This window comes from Sminthopsis crassicaudata, chromosome 2 (genome assembly GCF_048593235.1).
Source record: "Sminthopsis crassicaudata isolate SCR6 chromosome 2, ASM4859323v1, whole genome shotgun sequence".
NCBI lineage: Eukaryota > Metazoa > Chordata > Mammalia > Dasyuromorphia > Dasyuridae > Sminthopsis > Sminthopsis crassicaudata.
Genome location: NC_133618.1, coordinates 278,230,601 through 278,252,835, shown reverse-complemented (window position 1 = coordinate 278,252,835; position 22,235 = coordinate 278,230,601). Strand labels below are relative to the sequence as shown.

At 34.4% G+C, this 22,235-nt stretch overlaps 1 protein-coding gene across 1 annotated transcript in view; it reads left to right on the top strand.

Annotated features, from left to right (window-relative positions):
• AKAP6 (A-kinase anchoring protein 6) overlaps positions 1-22,235 on the top strand; it is a 522,653-nt gene that overhangs the window by 404,517 nt on the left and 95,901 nt on the right. Inside the window, exons 10-11 of the mRNA XM_074284790.1 lie at positions 18,492-18,638; positions 21,670-21,894. Coding sequence (XP_074140891.1) covers positions 18,492-18,638; positions 21,670-21,894 — 372 coding nt within the window. The remainder of the gene's footprint in view (positions 1-18,491; positions 18,639-21,669; positions 21,895-22,235) is intronic.

Sequence of the window (22,235 nt, the reverse complement as noted above, 5' to 3'; positions counted from 1 at the left end):
CTATGCTTTTTTTTTCCTCTTAAATTTATTTCTTTCATTTTCTTCTTTAAACCTTTTTTTTCCCTTCTTGAATCTTATTACTTATCTGCATTCTGGCCAGGTCCACCAAATAAAAAAAAATCAACCCTGAAGAATAAATAGTACATCCTCCCTACTTATTGATGTACTTGTTTTGATGAATCTGAAAATTATAATTTTCCTGATCATCTTGATAAAGTACTTAAAGGAACTTTAGATATTGAATCAAACTTTAGTTTCAACTGTTCTTGTTTATAGTGATGATTTTCTGCTTATATTCCAAAGCCTCTCAAGGTTGAAAGCCATTACTCTTCTGAATGATAGGGACATGATATTCACTAGTGGGTCATAGGACCTTCTCCCTTTCCATTCCATATTGTCCACAAAAGCCATATGGTAGTATTGGAGTATGAGTTTAAGTGATAAAGTCTAAAGGAAAGGATTCTAAAATATATCATCTACTCCATAACTACTTCATGAGGGAAGAAACAGTAACAAATATTTATATGGCACTTACTACGTGCCAGGCATTATGCTAAGTGCTTTACAAATATTATCTCATTTGATCTTCACAGAATTTCTGGAGGTAGGTGTTTTATGATTATTTTACAGTTGAGGAAATCAAGGAAAACAGAGCTTTAATGATTTTCTCAGGCTCACCTAGAGAATAAGGGTCTGAGGGTGGGTTTGGACTCAGGTTTTCCTGTCACCTAACCTAGTTATTTATCTACTGGGCCATCTGCTGCCTTTACTTAGAAATGGGATTCTTGACACTGTAAACTTACCACCTGCTCCATAAAGTTATCATTAGTACAAGATTTTATTAAGGATCCTGGGATTTAAAGATACACATAGACAGGCATACACATATTTTTCTCAATAATATTTTATTTTTCCAATTACATGTAAGGATAGTTTTTCAAAATTCATTTTTGTAAGATTTTGAGTTCCCAACTTTTTTCTCCCTCCCTTTCTTATCTTCCCCCTTCCCAAGACAGCAAGTAATATAATATAGTTTATACATGTATAATCATGTGAAATATATTTCCATGTTAGTTATGTTGTGAAAGAAAAATCAGAACAAAAGGGAAAAAGCACAAGAAATAAAAAGTAAATAAAGAAGGTGAAAACATCTACAATCTAAAGAAGGAGAGAACATGCAAACAAATATTCATAAAGCAAAATATATCCAGGATAAATAGGAAATAATGAACCCAGGGAAGGAACTGGAATTAAGAGGTGTTACGGGCATAAACCATGGAGGTCAATAGATGGATTGGGGGAAGGAGAATGTTCCAGACAGAATGCTGGGAGCCCAGAAATGGAGTGTCTTTTTTATGGAACAATCAAGAAGCCAATGTTATTGGATGGAAGAGTAAGTGTGAGTGAGTATGGTGTAAGTAGATTGGGAAGATAGATAGGGACTAGGTCATGAAAATTAGGAAAGTCATGAATGGCAAACAGAACACTTTTGGTTTTGCTCCTAAGGATAACAGATGCTGCTCAAGTATGTCGAGTAGAGGTTGAAATTACTTTGAATAGCTTTGTATATGATTTATATTTTCTTATCTATGGACATGTTATAACTCTAACAAACCCAATAGAATATAAGCTCTTTGAGAGCTTCATGTTTCATTTTCATGTTATTTTTGCATCCTCAGAACCTAGCACTGTGCCTTACGTAGTTGTGGGTGATTAACAAATGTTTAATTAAATAGTCCTTCTATATTCACTGAGAATATTTAATCACCACCATAGTGCTGGACATTACAGCCTATTCCAGACCATAATCATGGCATATAATGGACAACAGTGTATGCATTACTGCTTATTTTCTTAACCAGCAATATGATAGAGTAGAAAAAACCTAGGTTGCAATCAGGTGATCAAAGTTCATATCATGGTTCTGTACCAGTTATTCCAAGTGAACTTGGGAAAAAATTTATCAATTTCTCTGGACTTGTTTTCTCTGTAAAATGATGATAGACTGAATGATTGCTAAAGTAAGCAAGATGGCACACAGGGTATGGGATAAGAAAGATCTTCCTGAGTTCAAATCCTGCCTCAGATACTTACTAGCTATGTGACCTGAGGCAAGTCACTTAACTCTGCTTACTTCAGGAGAAAGAACTGACAAACCATTCTACTATCATTCCCAAGAAAATCCCAAAATGGGGTCATAAAGAGTCAGATAAAATTAAAACAACTCAACAACTACATAAGGCTCCCCCCAGACTTAAAGCTAACCCTATATTTCTTCTACCAGTGGGCAATAAAACCCAAACCCTTCTTCCTTCTATGGAAACTTGTCCATAGCGATAAGCACTTGGCTTCTGATTTTAGTTTGGGAAGCTGGAAACTCCCAGATGAGGAAACCTCTTCTACAAGTGCTAGAGAGTACTCTAGTGTTAAGAGTCGTTCCATGCCTTGCCCAAGATCACAAAGCCTCTAGATTTCAGATGTATCACTTGAATCGTGGCCTTCTTGGGTCTGGGGCTGATGCCAAACTCTTCCTCCATCATAGAATATTAAAGCTATCCATCACTTTTTCATCTCTGTATCTGTCAATACTTAACAGGGTGCCTTGCAAGTACTAAGTGCCTAACAAGTATTAATTTGTTCTCAGAAGTCACTGAATCCAATTTCCTCATTTTAAAGACATGGAAATTGAGTCCTAGAGAAGATCAAAGGTCAGATATATAGTGGGTAATAGAGCAGGAACTAGAATCCAAGTTTTGCTACTCCCAATCCAGCTCTCTTTCCATATACAATTTTGAGAGACAGTTCACAAACCAATACATGAATAAGACTCCTCTCAATAACATATCCAAGTTGTTATTCAGCTTTTCCTTAAAGAGAAGTGAAATATAGGCATTCTATCCTATTTTTCCCTCATTCTGATCATTAGGACATTTTTCCTTACATCAATACCAAATCTCCATCTTTATGAGTTAGACTAATTGCCTCTATGAAATTAAGCAAAACAGATGCAGTCTTGATGGTCTACTTGATAGTTCTTAAAATTTTTGACATGCCCTGTCAAGAAAGAAAATATAGTGGTAAAAATACTAACTTGTATTGTCAGAAGACCTGGTTCAAATTCTGTCTCTGACAATATCTGCTTGACCTTTGACAATCACCTCCCCAGTTTTCTCATTGGTAAAATAAAAAATTTGGATTGCATTACCTCTGCAGTCACTCCCAACTATGGATCTATGATCTGGTAATTATAAATTTACAAATATTATTTCATTTGATCTTCATAGCATTTCTGGAGATAGGTGTTTTTATGATTATTTTATGGTTGAGGAAATCAAGGAAAACAGAGCTTTAATGATTTGTTCAGGCTCACACAGAGAGTAAGGGTCTTTAATACTATGAATTAAAGTTCTTGATTATTATTTGATTCTTTGTGATCATTACTCCCTTTTCTAGAAATTCACTAACTGTCCCTTTAGAAGTATAGCTCAGCAATTGAAGTCATGTTCATTGGCTTATACTTTAGAGACTCTTCAGTTTTGGGATTTCTTCTTCTTCTTTTTTTTTTTTTTTTAAGGGCAGTTGCCTATCTCTGAACCCATGTCACCACTACTACCACTTCTTCTTTCTTCTTTCTTCTCCTTCTCTCCTTCTTTTTTTGCAGAGGCAATTGTGGTTAAGTGACTTGCCCAGGGTCACACAGCTAGGAAGTGTTCAGTGTCTGAGACCAGATTTGAACTCTGGTCCTCCTGAATTCAAGGTTGGTGCTCTATCCACTGTGCCACCTAGCTGTTCCCATGTCACTTCTTCTTGAAGTATGACTAAATAATAAAGTGAATTGCACACTGGATTTAGAGTTAGAAGGATCTGAGTTTAAATCTTGCCTTGGACATATGCTAGCTAGATAATTTTAGGCACACTGCTTAACTCTTCTTTGCCTCAGTATCCTTATTTATGAAATGAGAAGGTTGATCTTAATAACTTCAGAATTCCCTTCTAGCTTATAATCTAAGATTGTGATCTTCTCTACATTCTTTCAGAGATCACTGACAGTTCCATGGAATTACACATTTGCTGGGTTTTTGCAGTCCACTAGAGTATAATTTATATGGACTTGAAGATTCACTCATCAAGGGCAAATAAGTGATCTCCCTATTTACTTTGGTTAGCATGTCCCTGTTAATCATATTTGAACTATCTTTTTCAGTTGAAAATTCATTCTGCTTGGCAGAGAAAGCAAAGTATAAGTTGACTGATGTCTTCTCTCTTTTGTCCATTATAATAACACTATCCACCTAGAGCTATAATCCTATCTCCAATATAGCAAAAGGGAACCCTTGTTATTCTTAGTTTTCCTTTTCAGCTTCAATTCATTATGAATTTTGTTATTCCTATCTTTACAAAAGCATGTTTTTGTATTCATGCCATTATCTACCCTTGCTTCTATCTACTGTAAATTTCTTTTTAAAAATGTAAATTATTAAGGGCAGCTAGGTGGTACAGTGGATAGAGCACCACCCCCTGAATTCAGGAGGACCTGAGTTCAAATGGGATCTCAAAAACTTCCTAGCTGTGTGACCTTAGGCAAGTCACTTAACCCCAATTGCATCAGCAAATACAACAACAAAAAATACACACACACACACACACACACACACACACACACACACAAACATATATATAATTGCTTGATGACTTCCCTGTGCATCCACATTGGTCTCTTCAAAAGACTCTTTTTTTAAATTTATCATCAGAATTTCTTTTTGCATCTTGAGAATTTAATTCTTGAGACCTTCCTGATCCCAAAGGAAAACTTTTCATGTACAATTTCATTCCTTGAAGCTCAATTTATATGTTCTATGAGATTTCTGAAATTTGTTTTCCCAAAATCTAGTGTACATCTCAAACTATGCTTGACTTTATTCTCCTTTTCCCATCACAAATTCTGGTATGGAATGATCTTTTACGGGCAAGATTTCCATCATTTCCTTTCCAGCAGTCATGTCATATGTTGTTTTGTTTTTTTTTGGTGAGAATTAGGTCCAGAATTGTTGTACTCTTTCATTCCCTCATTGTTTGAAAGATGGAATCTTCATTAAAGCAATCTAGGAAAATCTTAGTTGTTCAGTTTTGACAAAGAAAGAATCTCAGCCAACATCTGGATAACCCAAAACTCCTAGAATTATTTCATTTCTCCATGCTAAGAGTGTGATCTATCCCCCAATTTCTCATCTATTTCCTCATTCTGTTCAATCGTCTGCATTTTACTCCAATGACAATATTATTGATGTGTGTTTATTTCACCAGTGGTCTTTACTTAGGTTTGATTTGTTTTGCTTTTCTGCTAGAAATAAACACAAATGCTCTTGAACTTCCTATTAGGATATTTGTTATACTATTTTGCCTCTCTGATTTTTAAGTATCCTGTGCCTTTTCAATAAGATGCACGCTAATTCTAAAGCCAAATTCTAGTGATGGAATTCAAACAAGTAATAAATTATTGGATGAATGCAACAAAATGCCCTTCCAGTTGCATAGCAGAAGCTGGGTAATATTCAGTCTTAATCCACTTGGTTTTTCTTGTATGAATTGCTATGCTCATCCCTTTTGATTAATTAGTTTTTACTATAGCACATAAATTAAACCAGATGTAACATATAAAAAACACTACAAAAAATTAAAAATTATATCAAATGCAAAATGGTTGTGTTATATGTTGGTACGTAATATAAAATACATTCAGATGTATGTAGAGAGAGCACATAAGTGCATGGGACAAAAGTGGAAAGAAAGAAAAGGAAAGTGTTCCTGAATAGCCCTTAATTCTAGTTCTTTGTGGAACACAGGCGCTCCTCATAACATGTTGTTGACAATACCATTTTTGCTTTATACCAAAAGCTACCAATTTTAGAATTGTAAATTCCTAGAAGGAAAAAAAGATTTATACTTTGTGTTTTCTATCAACTCTGAAAAATACTACAATGCTTAGTGGGTGCCAGTCATGCAACAGAAGGGTATACAGATAAATCTGTAAGGATTACCTAAAATGATTCTACTTAAACACTGAATTGCTAAGGAAATTTACAAACATTTCAAAAAAACAAAAAACAAAAAACAAAACTGAATACCAAAAAGACTGCTCCCTCTTGATGGGGAGGGGAGAGAAAAAGAGGGAAGGGAAAGAGAAAAAACAAGTATACTACTTTTCAATTAATTTATCTATCATCTAGCTGAGAATAAGAAACTCTAGGAAATGTTATGAAAAGTGTTAACACAAGCAGTATATATAGTCTCTTTCATATGAAAATAATTCTTAATATTTGTGAGGTGTGTAACATATTGGCAACTGTTTGAGTTTAACACACTATGTGATTTGGGAAGTGCACATTGCAGAATTTTTAATTCAGTGATACAAAAGACACTAATGAAATATGCATGTATGAATTTTGTATCATATTAGTTCCTTCTTTCTTGAAATCTGAATAAAAGCCAAACATCTGGATTATGTTTGAAAAGCCTGAATTTCCCATTTTCAGAGAGATTCAATCTATTTTGACATTGCACACTTAGCCTTAACATTTACAGTGTGCTATTAACATTACTTGCAATTGTAAAAAAAAGTACAGATTTAAACAAACTTGGTGCCTCCTAGCGCTAAAAATATATGTGTATTTGAAAAGACTGTTGCTACACGACCATAGTTTAGGCCTCATCAGCGTTTCCATTATAAATACTTGAATTGAAGGGGTTGGCAATTTGGCTTTAAAGATATGGGTAAAGCCTTGATATGTAAGTTCTAGAAAATTACTTTTAAAATTAAATGGTGATTCAGGCATCACTTAGTTTGATAAAATATTTATTGATTTAATTTTCTTTGAGGATCCTAGTTATCCAAGATACATGACTCCTGTCTTCAGAGAGTTTACTTTTTAATTTTACAACATAAACAAATAGTTTTCCCTTTTCTTCAAGATGTTTGGGTGGATTGTTTTTGGCAATTAGAACAAAGACAGGAGAACAGCCTATGCTTTAGGGAAATAAATATGGACTTCGGTATTTTATCTTATTTCATCATGATAGACTTGCTGAAGAAAGAGAGCATGGTTGTCTTAGGGAGAGGGAAGAAGGGAGAAGAAAGAAGTGGCCATCTCTACTAGAAAGTGGAAATTCAAAGAAAAATGTGTGGACACAAGAGTATTACCAAAGAAAAGCAACAGTGAAACTTAATTCTTTACATTTCTAAGGCGTATGTTATACTGATTTTTGGACTTCTTCATTCTCTTTTATTATAAGAGGCAACATGGAACAGTGGATAGAAAGCCAGCCCTAGAGATTAAAACTGGTTCAAACTAAATTTCAGAGATGTAATCTCTGGAGAGTCACTTAATTCTCTTAGGTCCCAGACTAATCTCTGGACAATAGATTACATATGAGTTATCTTCTACATTAGTGAAGAAAGTCTCCAGTGATTGCTGTTTTAGAATTAAAAATAAATAAAAATTTCCTACAGTGGAGGATTTTGAATTGAGAAATGTGTCCTCACTTAATTATGGAGTTGATCTGGTGTTCTCTTTTTGACTAGCTCAGGCTCTCATCTTCTCTCACCTGGAACATTGCAATTGCCTTCTAAATGTTCTCCTAGCCAAGTCTCTCCCTATTCCAATTTCTCCCCTACCAAAGTACTCAAATGATTTTCCTAAGCCTAAGTCTAATCATGTTTCCACCTCATTTAATAAATTCCTGTGCCTCTCTGTTACCTCAACTATAAAAAATCTAGGATTCTTCACAACAAATCCCATCCTAATTTTCCAGTCTTCTAGTACTTTACTCCCTTCTACTCATTCTGCAATCCCGTGGTATTGATCTATTTGCTCTTTCCTGGGCATGACACTCCATTCTTTGTCTCTGTTCCTTTTATTGACCAGCTGGTTGTCCCACATGACAGTAATATTTTCTCTCCTTCCTCCCCTCCCCCAGAACTCTTGAGACTAATTTCAAGATTCAGATCAAGCAATGCCTTGTTCAAGAGGCCTCTCCCATCCCATCAGACACTTGGACATTCTTCTCTAAGATTTCATTAAGTATTATTCAGTCATATCTGACTCTTCTTGTTGGCCATTTCCTTCTCCAGCTCTGAGGGAAACAGGATTAAGTGACTTGCTTAGGGTCACACAGCTCAGGAGGATGAGTCTTCCTGATTTCAGCTTTAGCATTCTATCCCCTGGGGCCACTTAGCTACTGCCTCTCTAAGGTTACCTTCTTTCTTCTTTTACATATCTTGTACATTCCTATTGGTATACAAGTTCCCTTCCCCTCCAGGCCCAATCATAAGATCCTTGAGAATGGTACTGTAATATCTTTTTCTTTGAATCCCCAAAACTTAGCACATTTAAACACTTAAGACATTTTTATTGGTCATTAAATTCCACCAAATTGTGTAATGGTCTCTGAATTAAAGCAAAGTATATTATTGAAGGCTTTGGCAGGGTGGAGTGAGGAAGGAAAGCAGAATAAGTACAATTTTCATTGGAAAAAAATAGGTTTCATAACATTAATTACTATTTTTCATTCTCCCCTTTTCCATCATTGAACACATGGCATGCATGTAAAAATGTTATATAATTACATAACAATTCTTGGTATGTGCTGACATGGCATTGCAACATGACATGGTGAGTCATAATGACAGTGTAATTAGAACAGTCATGATATATTATGGCAGTGATCCACGCAGTCACTGAGGCACATTGATATGCACGGGAGAGCTGTTGAGATGTGCAAATACTCAACAGAATGCAATAGGACTAGTGAACTATCATAGATGGAGAGGAAATAGCTCATGAGTTAGCTGCAAATAGTCTAAGATGTAAATTAGACATCATTGAAGCATCCAGTATTGGTCGGAAGATATTTTTGAGAGCCATGTTCAAAAGCTGAATTTCAATAAAGCTCTAACTGAAATGATGAGCATACATAACCTGTCCAAATCACACCAGTTCTCTGATAGGTAAATTTCCTGTGTTGTTTCCACAAGTTAGAGTCCTAATGGCTGACCTCATTTCATGAACTTCTAGAATGATATTAGAATCAGGTGAGACATTTACTTTTCAACTGCCTTATTGCCAGTGTTTCCTCTTTTTATATTGAAGTTTCCCTACAGACAAAAGCATGGGTCCTTAAAGTTGACAGTTTGCTAAGTCATTTTTGTGAAGAGCTATTCTGGTAGTACCTTTGATATATATTTAGTTAGATATTCACATGCAGAATATGCATATTATATATGTATAAGGAGATGAAGAATACTCCTTTATTTTCAATTTGCTCCCCTGTTTACCTTGTCTGAGAGGGGGGAATTGGGAGGAGAATCATGTGGCTGATTCTAATGAATCTATGAAATGAAAGTTATATGTGTACTTAACATAACATAACGTAAGCCCCGTTCATGGGCCTGTGGAGCTGAACAGTTCTCAAAGAATCCTTTTTACGGGGACCCTCCTACAGAAATTATCTTTTTTAAAACGTGAATCCTGAAACACCAGAATGATTGAATATCAAACTTTCTAAATTTCTTCTAAGGAATTTTAAAATTTAGGATAGTGGAGGAAAGACAGTGTTTAAGGCTATCAATTGAATACATCTAATGGAAACACACACACACATATACATACCTATACACCCCTGATATTATATTACACACACTTGTATGAATTTAAACCATTAGATTTTGGGTATATGTCCTTAGCAATTTAATTATGTTTAAGATCTGGTTAGTAGTGTAGTAAATAACTGGTATTACTACAAAATTGCATTGAGAATATAATGGGATTGAATTTCTATACAAGTTGACACTCAATTAAAATTTCCATATATCCAGTGAATTAGCCAGTTCTTGGCTGCCGTGTGAGGGTGGATTCTTTCCTGCTTGCCCAACTCTCCAAGACAGGCAAAATGCATAATAAAGCCAAATCACTACTTAATGTATGAGCAAAGACTTAAGTTATGCTTATCAAATGCAGAACAAAAACAAGAACACAGACCAGAAAGCACCCAGTTTTTTCCCCCTTAAATTCCTCTATTTATGGTATTGACACTAGAGGGAAAAATAACATATTAAAATCTCCTTACTGAATTATTGCTCTAAACCAAGAGATCCATGGGGCTTGTTCAGCTAAAAGCCACAACAGACTTTGTAATGCAATGATGTAATCTTGGCTTTGTGTCATTTATATTGAACCTAAAAAAAACAATTTTCCTGAATAGACACGCTGACAACAATATTGTTCAGTGTTGGTTTTTATTTGGATTGTTTCCAAATGGTTCACATGCCTCCACAGTAACACATCATGCCTGCTTAAGTTTTTTTTTTTTTTTTTTTTTTTTCCATTTGGATTCCAAAGTTTCCTCCTTTTACTTGCATTTTATTTTTCTTTTAAAGTCTGGGTTATGTTTGTAAAACTAACCAGCTCCACCACAAAATTAGGATGTATCTTGCAGAGTGCATTCATTTTACTTTTTGCATATTTTTCCTGAGGTCATGTCAAGGTTAGTTTGAATTCCATCCTACATTAAGACTTCTTTCACAGCTATTTAGCTCTGCAGCCTACTCCCCGCTGGGGTCTGCCCCTTGGGCACGTCAAAGCTTCAGACCTGACAAATCACACACAGATGAAGCTGTACAGTTTTTTAAACAGTTTCATCAGTAACATTTTCCCCCCTTTTCACTATATTCTTCCATGTTGGGGTTTATTCTTTGAATTACCATTTCACAAATACTGGTTTCTATTTGATACTGTTCTTTTTTCAAATCAGAGTTACAGTCTAGCAATGCAATTAATTGTACAGTAAATTCTATTAATCGTCTCCTAGGAATCACCAGTACTGTAGATATCCCCTTAAAAAAAAAAAAAAAAAAAAAAAACCCTGACAGACCACAGTTCACTTTCTAGTAATTGCATGATTAAAATCTATTTGTATAGGGAAGATTAGTGGACTGAAGATGGAAAAATGTAAAAAAGTTTGAGACCCTGAAAAATGTAAAATATATATTCTGGGTTCATCTACTTTATAATACGTGTTGCGAGTTGCATCTGGAAATGTTTCTCACACAGCTATTAGTTTGCTCTTATCTGTATTTTAGCAAACTGTGAAACTAATGGTGCAACTCCATTTCCTGTTTAATTGACAAAGTTAAAATGCTTGGCTGCTAATGAGTGTATTAGCAAACAATATACCCTTAACAGGCTTAAGCAGCTCAGGATTTTTAAAAGCAGCTTACTGTCCTCATTTTTATTAGACAAAAATATATTGACTGCCACAAATTACATGATCGGCTGAAGAAACGGTATAATTATTGTTATTTAACAACGTTGGTAAAACTGAAATGACACATGTGTGTAAGTATGTACAGACACACATGTATACAGACATGTAATTATACACATGATAGGAATGGGTGTGCATATGTATCAATACACACAAATAACAAGCAACTCTTTTCCTTTATAAAATCTAAGCCTCCCTAGTTAAAACTGCGTTCAGCACAAGAAACACCTGAAGATCTTAACTATAAACTAACCAGAACATTTAGAAATGAGAAAAATCAAGATATTAAAACATGGCTCTTCCTTCCACCTCTTCTTCCCTCCCCCCTTTACAGTTAGCTCATCCTAATGAAGAGTTCTCCAAGTTGCTTCTTTGAAACTAATTAAAGTGAGGTCCACTAAATACTCCCCTCATTCTCCCCGACAAAAAGAAACTCCGAATTAAACTAGTCTTGGAGACTTTATGTTTTAGGATGTTTTATAGAGATTTCTGAATTTCTATGCAATATTAGGGATAAACCAAATGCTAAAATGTCCGTTTGTGGGGAGCCATGATCTAAAATTCGTGTTATTTTTGCAGCAAGATACATGTCAACAGGCGAGCCATCTTGAAGAAATCATTTCAGCATTGGCACATGAACACATTATAGTGAAAAGAGAGCCTTGTGCTTTTCACTTGGTGCATTTCAGTCTTCAATTAATGTGAAAGCACTACAATGCCTCTGCAACTTCTCTTGCCTAGTGGTGCACCATTTATCATTGCAGTTTTACATTGACCTTGACACCCACTTCATTAGAATAAAGATTGTCTACCATTTAGGTTACATTGTTCCTCTGCACAGAGACCCCATGCAAATTTCTGTTCAGATAGAAGAGCTGTGAGCCTGTCAGAGGTCATCTGCATTAAATGATTGCAGCTATTTTCCTACTGCTTCTTTTCATTCTACTCAATTCAGGCTAGGAGGATCAATCAAGCCCTCTGCCTGAAACAGTGGGACTGCTGGGAATATAGCTGTTTTTGGTAGTAGTGGATATGCCCTAAACAGTATTAAATATTTAATATAAACTCATTAAAGGGCATGCAAAGGCTTCAAAAAAGATATTAAATTTAAAGGAAACTTTAAATGGCTAGATTCCCCTTTTCTTTAAATAAGCAGAATGCTGAGGATCAATTGCCTTTTTTTTTTTTTCATTGAGTGTTCAACATTTAGTTCTTCAAGTTAGGGAATCTTTTCTTCAAAGGACTTATTTCAGTGGCTTCTGTAAAAAAAAAAGGTCATAAGTTGAGAGGTTGTTTTTTTTTTCCTTTTTTGGGGGGGTGGTTATTTTTAATGCAGCACTGAAATTCTGCTCTGGATAGGTTTAAAAATAACATCACAGGCCTAGGTATTTGTTATGAAAAAGAAGAGACCATGGAAATAAGTTGCCAGGTCTCCTGCTTGAGTTTTCTGAGTGATATAATTGGAATTAAATTATTAATGGGAGATACTTTAAAAAAGATTGTTTTATGATCTTCTATTAGAGAATTTGCAATTCATTTTAATATTTGTAGTTTGATTTATATTAAAGATAATGCAATCTATGTCCAATTAACAATACATGGCCAATGTAATATGATTTCCAGATCATGCAAATGGAATAAGCTGGAAGAGGAAAAAAACTCAATTCTTAACCTCAGATGTAATTTGCTGTACGAGTTCTGGCAATTTTAAATGACATTGCACTTTTTAATTTTTCCAAAGGCTCAGCAGCAAATTTATCCCAATCAAGAAAGCCTATTATTAATTTACAAGGACAATTGTAGGAGTCTTTATAATTTCCCTGTGCAATTATTTGCCATAAATTGCTAATGGCAAAATACAAGAACTTTGTAAGATATAACGACTCTTATTTGTCTAGTTTGAGCACCCTTCCTCCATTCTGAATGTCTTCCAGAAGTTTTAGTTATAAAGGCTGCATCTCAAACATTAACATAGATTATAAAATGCCTAGCATTGGTGTTATTGAAAAAAAGAAAGAAAGAAAAAGAAAAAGGTAGAAACCACAGAAGTGTTGTGAAGGGTAGACTGGCCTCTAGCAGATTCCTGCACTCTGCTTGTATACAGCTGAGCTTTGGACCCTGGACTTTTGTATAAAAAGACTCTTTGTTCCTCACTGAATGGCATTAGGCATGGGCTTCCTAAGGGGCCACCATGAAGCCTTGCATGAAGAGGGCAAACACTAGCCAGAAAGCACAATGTAAGAGTGTACAGATAGCTGATAGCCAGACAAATATCCATATTTCTGTGTAATATCTTTGTACGAATATTTCCCGATTCTACCAGTACTTAGATGTTATGTTTTTACAACATATTTGTTAATGGATAAAATAGAAATGGATTTCCAAAAAAATCTATATGGCATGTATATTCTTATACACAAGCCAAGCTAATATATAGTCAGTGTCTTTATGTTGGAGTATGGAATGACAGACGTGATTGTCTACATATATGTAGACTTGTACTAACAAGGACATCTTGTCTTTTTTATTTTTTTAATGTGATCTTATATTTACAGTTATATTTGGATCATTTTGCCTAAATGCAAATATGTAGCTTATTTTAATTACTCACAATGTAAACTGATGTGTTCTTCTGGTTATAAGCAGAGGGGTCAGAATAAGATTCCCCAAGCCAGACAACACATAACCCTGTTGTAATAATCAAGAAAACTCTCAATCCTTCTGTCTCTTGTAGCCATAGCTTCGCTCTGTGTTCAGCAATGTCTAGTCTCTTTTCAGTATAACCAACAGAAGCACCATACAAAAGTCTTACAATGGATGTCTTAATCTCTCTGTGTGCTTTTAGAGCATTATTTTTGAATTCCATCATGCAGCCTTTTCTCTTTCCTCTTCTGAAGTTTTATTACAACGGCAGAATTCCCAGGGAGCTTTGGGGGCAAGGTTCACATAATATGGCCCTGAAGTTTTGCTGTAGGGTAGAATCCATACTCCAATCCTGACCATCTTTTGATGATCTTTCTATTTCAGAAAGGTTATTCTGGATAGAGAGTCTTATGACATTAACTGTATACAATTGTTGTTGTTGCTGTTGTGAGTGTGTGTGTTTTTTTAAATTACTAGATAGTGAGCATGTACAAACCTTTCATGATGATTTCTTTCTCTGACCTCTCAGTGACTAGGCATCTTGTTGTTCTTTAACATTGAGGGAGGCAGAAAAATGCTTGAGTTGCTCAATGTGTGCCTTCTATACCAGTTTCAAAATGGCTTATTCTTCTGGTTTCCATGGTGACAATTAACACTGTTTCAAGGCATTGTTCCAGTCTCCATTTGGGCAGAATTTTCGGGTGTGATTTTTCACACACACACACACACACATACAAAAAAAAAAAGAAAAAAAGAAAGGAAAAAAAGGTTTTAGAAAAAAACAGCCTTTAGCATAAGTGTCAAAAAAAGTTATCTCAATCAAGTCTTTTTTCATTTCTTAAAATATTTCTTTCAGAAAATCCTGCTTTTTTGCTTTCTTTGTTTTGGAATTCCCCGATAGCCCTTAGCTTGCAAAGCATAGTGCTGAGTGACTGAGAACTGGCCAAACTTCTTCAGTTCACATTTTTTTGCAATTAGGTGGTCTGAGTTTTTGTTTCCCTTTTGATTATTTTTCTTTTTTGACACAGGACAAGGAGGTATGAGGAAGAATATCCTTTCACTTTAATTTAGATCTTTTCCAATTCTGTTAGTAGATTCATGAGCAAAATAAGGAAATGGTGCTGCAAACATATTTTAAAAATATACTCTTCTTTCAGTTGGCCTTTTTTGATTTTTCTCTTTTTGGTTGGTCAGAGAAGGCTAAATAGCAGGTGCTATGACAAAATTCAACATTATGTGTTTTATTTACTGTGGTAGTTGAGACCAGTCATCTGACTTTAACTTTGCTAATCTCATTTTTGGCCATTGAATAGTCAACTATGTTATATCCCCAGACTACAGGATACAATGGGGGCAGCCTTTGCTCACTTACTGCCATGGAAAGAATGAATATGAAGATTAAATTATCTTCTCTCCACCAGATAAAATAGTCCTACCAGAGATAGGAAGGTCCAGACTGAGAGATCTGATAAGCTAATTTCCTTCTGTGAATACTTTTAGAAATCTTGGAGACAGAAGTAAATGCCAAAACAACAGCAGCAGCAGCAACTCACACTCTACTCTCACCCTACCCCCATACCTATCCATATAAAAATAAAACCCAACAACCTACCCACAGGCATTAGCATCTAGAACCTTAGGAAATAAATCATAACTTGATCTGAGGTTCAGAGCTCTTCAAAATTAAAATAAATATTTCACCTTAAGTTTATAAGTGACAGGCTAGTGGTTTTCATTCACATACCAATACATCTGACAATTAACTGGATCCCTTCACTTTTTATAGTTAGAAGGCATTGTCTATCAATCAACACCTTTCACCAAGTTATTTATCCTAGGTTATACAGTGACAAGAGACAGAAAGGATACATCAAAACAAGTTTATTTTTTCACATATAATCATCTTTGATATTGGTTGTACTAGTGGCTATTTGTGCTGTACTACATGAAAAAATTATTTTAGTATGTCTCAAGGTAAACACTTCTTTAAAAATTTGTAATATTTATCATTATTATGAATGATACCCGATATATTTTTTCTCTTTATTGAATTCATAATATTAAAAAATAAGCATTAGAATTTTGGGAAGGGGACTATTAGAAGAGCAAGAGATAACATTACTTATTCACAGATAAATGCAGATACTATTGGTCCAGTCTGCTCCATTTTTACACAGCTAGAGGACTCCCTCTGTCTGTTAATTCACTTGGCATCAGGGAAGGAGTAACCTAAACAGGATTTCTGTGCCTGACTAACAGACCCTCCACCAACCCCCATATTATGTAGGCTTGCAGAATTAATTATGCAAATCTCTTCAATCGACATCATCTTTAGATAGAAATCTGATTACATAAAGCAGATTTTCATCTCCTCCAATCAGCATTCTGGCTGAATGGAGAAGCTAGCTGGCTTTTTATGCAATACTTGTTGAGCATTTATAGCCAATAAAAATGGGTGGACAATTTAGTTACATAGTGCTGGAGTCAAGCAGTTGTTTCAATCATCTCCTTTTAGAAGTCATGAACTAGATTTTCTGTGAATCACCCACCAAGTTAATGAAAAGCCTAAGCCAAGTCTTCATTTTTTTATTATGCATATTCATGTAATTTGGGGTACTCTGACACCCTGATAAACATTCATAAATAATATGAAATGCTTAAAATCTCATTTAAACCATTTTGTTCTATGATCTACAAATGACTAACATTTGGTGAAGTTTACATAATACAAATGATATGCATATTTAGTGTAAATGAAAGATTAAAATATGAAACTAAGAGTATGCAAACATATGCATGCAAATGCTAAAGTTCGATTAGCTGACAGTCAGTTCACACCTTTCTTATTTTCTTTGAAGCTCTTTCCAGTCTTTTTTTTTTTTTTTTTTTTTTTTTTTTTTTTTTTTTTTTTGAAAAAGCATTTCATATTCTGGAATAAATGCACTCAAGTTTTTGTGATTCTTGAATTTTTTGGTTTAATGTTTAACTTCTTTGTCCAGTTCATAGCATTTCCTCTTGGGTCCACTAATGTTTTCTTCTTAGTTCACTAAAGATAAAAAGTACCAACTATTGAAAGTGAGAAATGAACAAAGTTTAGGGTGTATATTTTCATTTTAGGTAGGCGCTAAATGTGTAAATGGTTCTTTTTCTACACCTCCCCCCCATAATCTAGATACTATATGCTTAGAGCTATTTTTATAGAAAACTGCTGGGGGGGTGGGAATTCGGCATAATTATTGTATGTGCGCATTCTGTAGGACTTTCTAGCTAAGAAGTTATTTGAGTTGTGATATCTGAGGAGTCACCATAGTAACTATCATATTATACAGTACTTACATTACCTCTGGCAAAATATATTTCTAAAGAGACTCACTTGGCAGTATATCAGTTGTACAACCTACATTTTGGGGGTAAAGTGGTGCTGTAGCCAACTATGATTTTTTGAGACATTTTACAGCAATTTCGGGGAAGAGGGTTAGAGCCATGCTATTTTCCTTTAAAATTACTCATTTCCATTCTACTTCCCCTTCCCTACCCCTTACTTCTATCTCAGCTTATAAAAAAATGAAGGCAAATAATTATATTGAAAGTCAGGTAAAGAAGATATTGAATCATATGATCTTCATGGAAATTTTTGTTTGGACAATGGGGCTGGAGCTATATGGGAAATACCTAGACCTGGAAGTTTAATCACCAAAATTTTTCTACAAATTTTATTGTTAACAAACTCACAATTTGATAATCTATTATTTTTAATTATAACTTTAATTTGCACTTATTATTATAGCTTACAATGGAAAACTGAGCCTATTTAAAAACAGTATTGTAGGTATATATCTCTTACACTTAGTAGGTCCTTAATAAAAGCTTGTTAATATTATGACTATTTTTGTAAATATGAATATATATAAATGCATTTCATGTTTGTGTATACACATATGCATTCATAGTTATTTTTAAAAATAAACTAAACCCTTCATGTGGTCAAAATGGAAACTCCTATAACTCTATGCAAATCAGTAATCAACACTACAAATTTAAATGCCCTTGAGGCTGTAGGTGGTTAAGCTTACCATATAATACAAGGTTTGAACCCAGATCTTCCATTCTCCAGAATACATAAAACTCTCTTTACCACAACAGTATGTTATAGCGAAAAGAACACGTGGGTTTGGATTCAAAGGCTCTATATTCAAATCCTGACTCTTGCTTTACAGGAAAACTACTGTCTGGACAATTCCAGCCCTAGATCTTTAATTCGTTTCATGTATTTGTTATATTTAAAATATATATAAGATACGTATTTGATTGTGATAACTGAACAGCATTTAACCAATTTAAAATATATTTGCCTAGCACTTATTAAAATTGACATTGGGAACAAAAATATAAAATAATAATATTTTAAGGATGAAAACACAATATTATTGGCTCCTCATAAGAATGTGCAATATAATACGTGGGGTGAGATTTTGATTAAAAACAACAACACCACCACTTTTAGTGATAACTCTCTTTTTTTGTTTTAGCGCTACAGTGTAGAAATGTCAATCAGGCATCCGAAAAAGATGGCGCTGCTTAGGAAGGTTGAAGATTTGAAGAAAGGTGGTGCTTTACTACCAAACGATCTCCTTGAAAAAGTGGATTCAATTAATGAAAAATGGGAACTGCTTGGGGTATTTGCATTTTTATTACTGTTTGTAGGTTATGTGTACATTTTTTTTTTTTTGTATAGTGAAGTACTCTATCTGTCTGATTTCTAATTTGAGGCACAAATATCTCTCCCTTTCAATTCACTACCTACATTTCAAACAAGCTACTCATGCTATTATGAGGGGGGAGAACCCTGCTCTTCCTCTCCTGTTGATTTTTTTTTTATTCTAAGCCTGTCTCCTCTCTGACTTTAATAATTTTAGTTCTTTAATACATAAAAAGTAAGTAAAATATGCCATGTATTATGGGTATGCACCAAGTCAACTATAATACAGTATATCTGATATACACTGACTGTCATGCTTGAGTGAATGTTAATAGAATTTATTCTGAAGGTACATGTTAGAGACATCTACCGTTTAACTATTTACTGTACCCTTAAGATGAAAAGTGGGGTTGTCACTACAGATTTCAAGTCATTCTCAGGGTTCCAAAACAAAGATGTAAATTGGGCCCAAATCTGAAAATCTGAATCACAGAAATAAAGAAACCTTTCTTTTGTGTCCCATATTATAGCTTACTTTTAACAAATGCTTCCTAAAGTTTCATGTAATTCATTTCACGCAATGAGGTGCTGGGTCTCAGCCAAAAATTGAGATACAAAAATCTTGGAAGAAAAAAAAAAAAGCAATATAGTAACTGTTACTCAAATATCTGTAGTAGCATTTACAGGAGGCAATATTGTCCTATTTTAGAAAACAGCTGAGAAATAGGTTAAGCTATATTTTTTATCTATTTTGCTTCCAAAATACCTTCACACAAATTAATGGTAGGATAAATTGGTAAATGACTTAAAATAATTAGCTATAGCTGTTTTATATTGATGACATTCATTTGGGGAATATAATTTTGCTTGCCTTCCTTTTCCTTTAAAAAAAAAAAGTCCTAAAACTGTAGGAAATAAAAAGCTGTCCAAGTAACGATGAAATCACAGGCTTTGGTTTATGCCATGTTTAGCCTGTGTACTAATATAATGGCAATTTCACATCTTTGTTTGCTCATCCAAATTCAATTGAATCTGCAAATATGCAAGGTGACTTGAAATGTTAAAAGTTTTTCTTGTTACCCATTGGTTCAATACTTTTCAGAAGTAATTGACAGTATTTCATTCCATAATACCGTGAATCCACCAATCAGATTCCACTAATTTTTGCACATTCTGGATTCTAATAAAGCAAATGTATTATGGAATTTTAAAAAAGGTAGTTCATTAAAAATCAGACAAGAAAAGTGACTTTATATGTTTTATTAGTTTGATTGGGAGCATAATAATGCACTCATTTCAGTTATTAGACTATAATACAATGTGATAGCTATTGGATGAACCTCCAATAAATAATCTTTTAAAAGCAGTTATAATATAAATGGAAATGTTAAGTACATCTTTCTTAACAAATTTTTAAAATTCACAACTTGATCCTTAAAATAAAATAGAATATTTAGCTACCCCTTAAGCATTTTTATGATAGATTTTTAAAAAGAAGTGGTTAGTTTCTCGTATAATAAGTAGTGTTTGATGGAGGGAATTTTGGAAAGGGGGAATTTAATAATAATTAAAAAAAAAAAACCTATGCAGAAACTAACAGTAGGCATACTGTTTTAATTGGCATGATTACATTTTAATTGGCATGAAAAAAATTAAAGACAAGGATTTTAACTTCTAACAATAGTAAAATAGAGGGATATGGTTTTTAATATTACTTTCATCTAAGGTGAACAGTGTGGAATGGAAATACATTAGAATGAAATGTCAGTGGTGCGTACAGTTTAATCTGTGAAATTTTGTCCCCTGTGCTGCATATTACTCTGTCTCAATTGCATATTAAACAACCCTATCAAGGCAGGCATTGGCATCTGCTGTGCTGACACAAATTGTGAATTAAATGAAATTGATGTCCTCTGTCGTATATTTATGAAGACGGACCATTCTCTGAAGTATTCTGTTTATGAAGAATTTATGATTGCAAACTGTTCCAGAACAAAAAAGTGGCAATAAATTCTTTTTTGTGACCCTACCCTCCAAGGGCATTGATTTCACCTCCTGCTGCCACTTTTGTTACAGCATAAAAACAATAGCTAAATCTGGATTCCACTGAGGGTCTTCAAATTATCAATATTTGCACCATGAAAATGGAAGGGTGTTGCCAGGAAAGCCGATGTTGCTGTTATGATCTCCTAAAGATGCTATTTACAGAACACTACACAGCAGATGAATGTCTGTTGATTTAATTTTATTTGTGTTTTAAAGCTTATTTTTGCAGGTTTAATTTATCATTATAAATCAAATCCTATTGATTTTCCAAACTGTGTGTTTTCAACAGAAAAGCATCCTGTTTCCATTCAAAAAACACCTTCATGACAGAGTATTTAAGCTCAACAAAATACCAGTATGGTGAATTTGGTATTTATTATTATTATTTTACAACCAAGAGAATCTAATGTTTCGGGTGAAGGTTTGTAGAAAGGATAGTGGAATTAGCAATTTACAAATCAGGTAAAATCTAGAATAGCTTTGAGGAGGCCCAGCCCATTCTGAGCTCACCTTAGCTGTGAGCTTTAGGGGATTGCCTTTCACAATACAGAAAAGGAATTTAATTCTCCATGCACAATCTATCCTTGGCCTCTTTAGTATATCGATTAAACTTAGACTTCTAGCTCCTGAAAATTTTATGCAGAGGTTCTCTGTCTGTAAACTCTGTCCTGAGCATCTTAATGAATTCTTATCAGTGACCAGGAGGTGGACTTTTGGGCCAAGTTTTCCTCATGTGGAAAGAAAATACAAGTGAATATAGTCTTCTTAATCCACACATGTAGCCAAGACAACACCCACCATCTTAGTGTGAAAGTGCTATAAGAAAACTGAAATTGATTGAATGTCAATAGAAACTGGAAAAATTCATTCAGATGTCTTACAGGTGGCTCTTATTGCTAACTAACCTGTGAAGTATTCTGGTACATAAAGCTAATCTATGGTTTCTTTATCTGATGCATTAGAAAACCCTAGGAGAGAAGATCCAGGACACAATGGTAGGGCACAGTGGGTTAGGTCCACGTGACCTGCTCTCTCCTGAAAGCGGCAGCCTGGTAAGGCAGCTGGAGGGCAGGATCAAAGAGCTGAAGAGGTGGCTGAGAGATACAGAGCTTTTCATCTTCAATTCCTGCCTGAGACAAGAAAAAGAAGGAACAATGAATGCTGAGAAACAACTGCAATACTTTAAGGTAATAAAAAAACAATCAAAGTTGATAAAAAGCTTTCTTTATGGTAAGAATGAAATATTTATCAAGTACATAAAATATTACACCCCCTCTCTATGCATCACTGTACACTTAAATTTATCCCTGAATTCAAAGATATCCTCCATGTTTCTGATACTGAATGCTGCATATTGTCTGCATGTGTGTATAGCTTCTATGCATATGCATGTAAGTATAGAACAGAAAGCCTGTTGCAGAGGTGAGAAATAGGTATTGATTGAGAATTTTTTTTAAGTCAAAAGAAAATGATTTGGATTTTTGAAATGGCAGTCCTTGGTAAAAACTAAAAAGGCTACATAATTTTT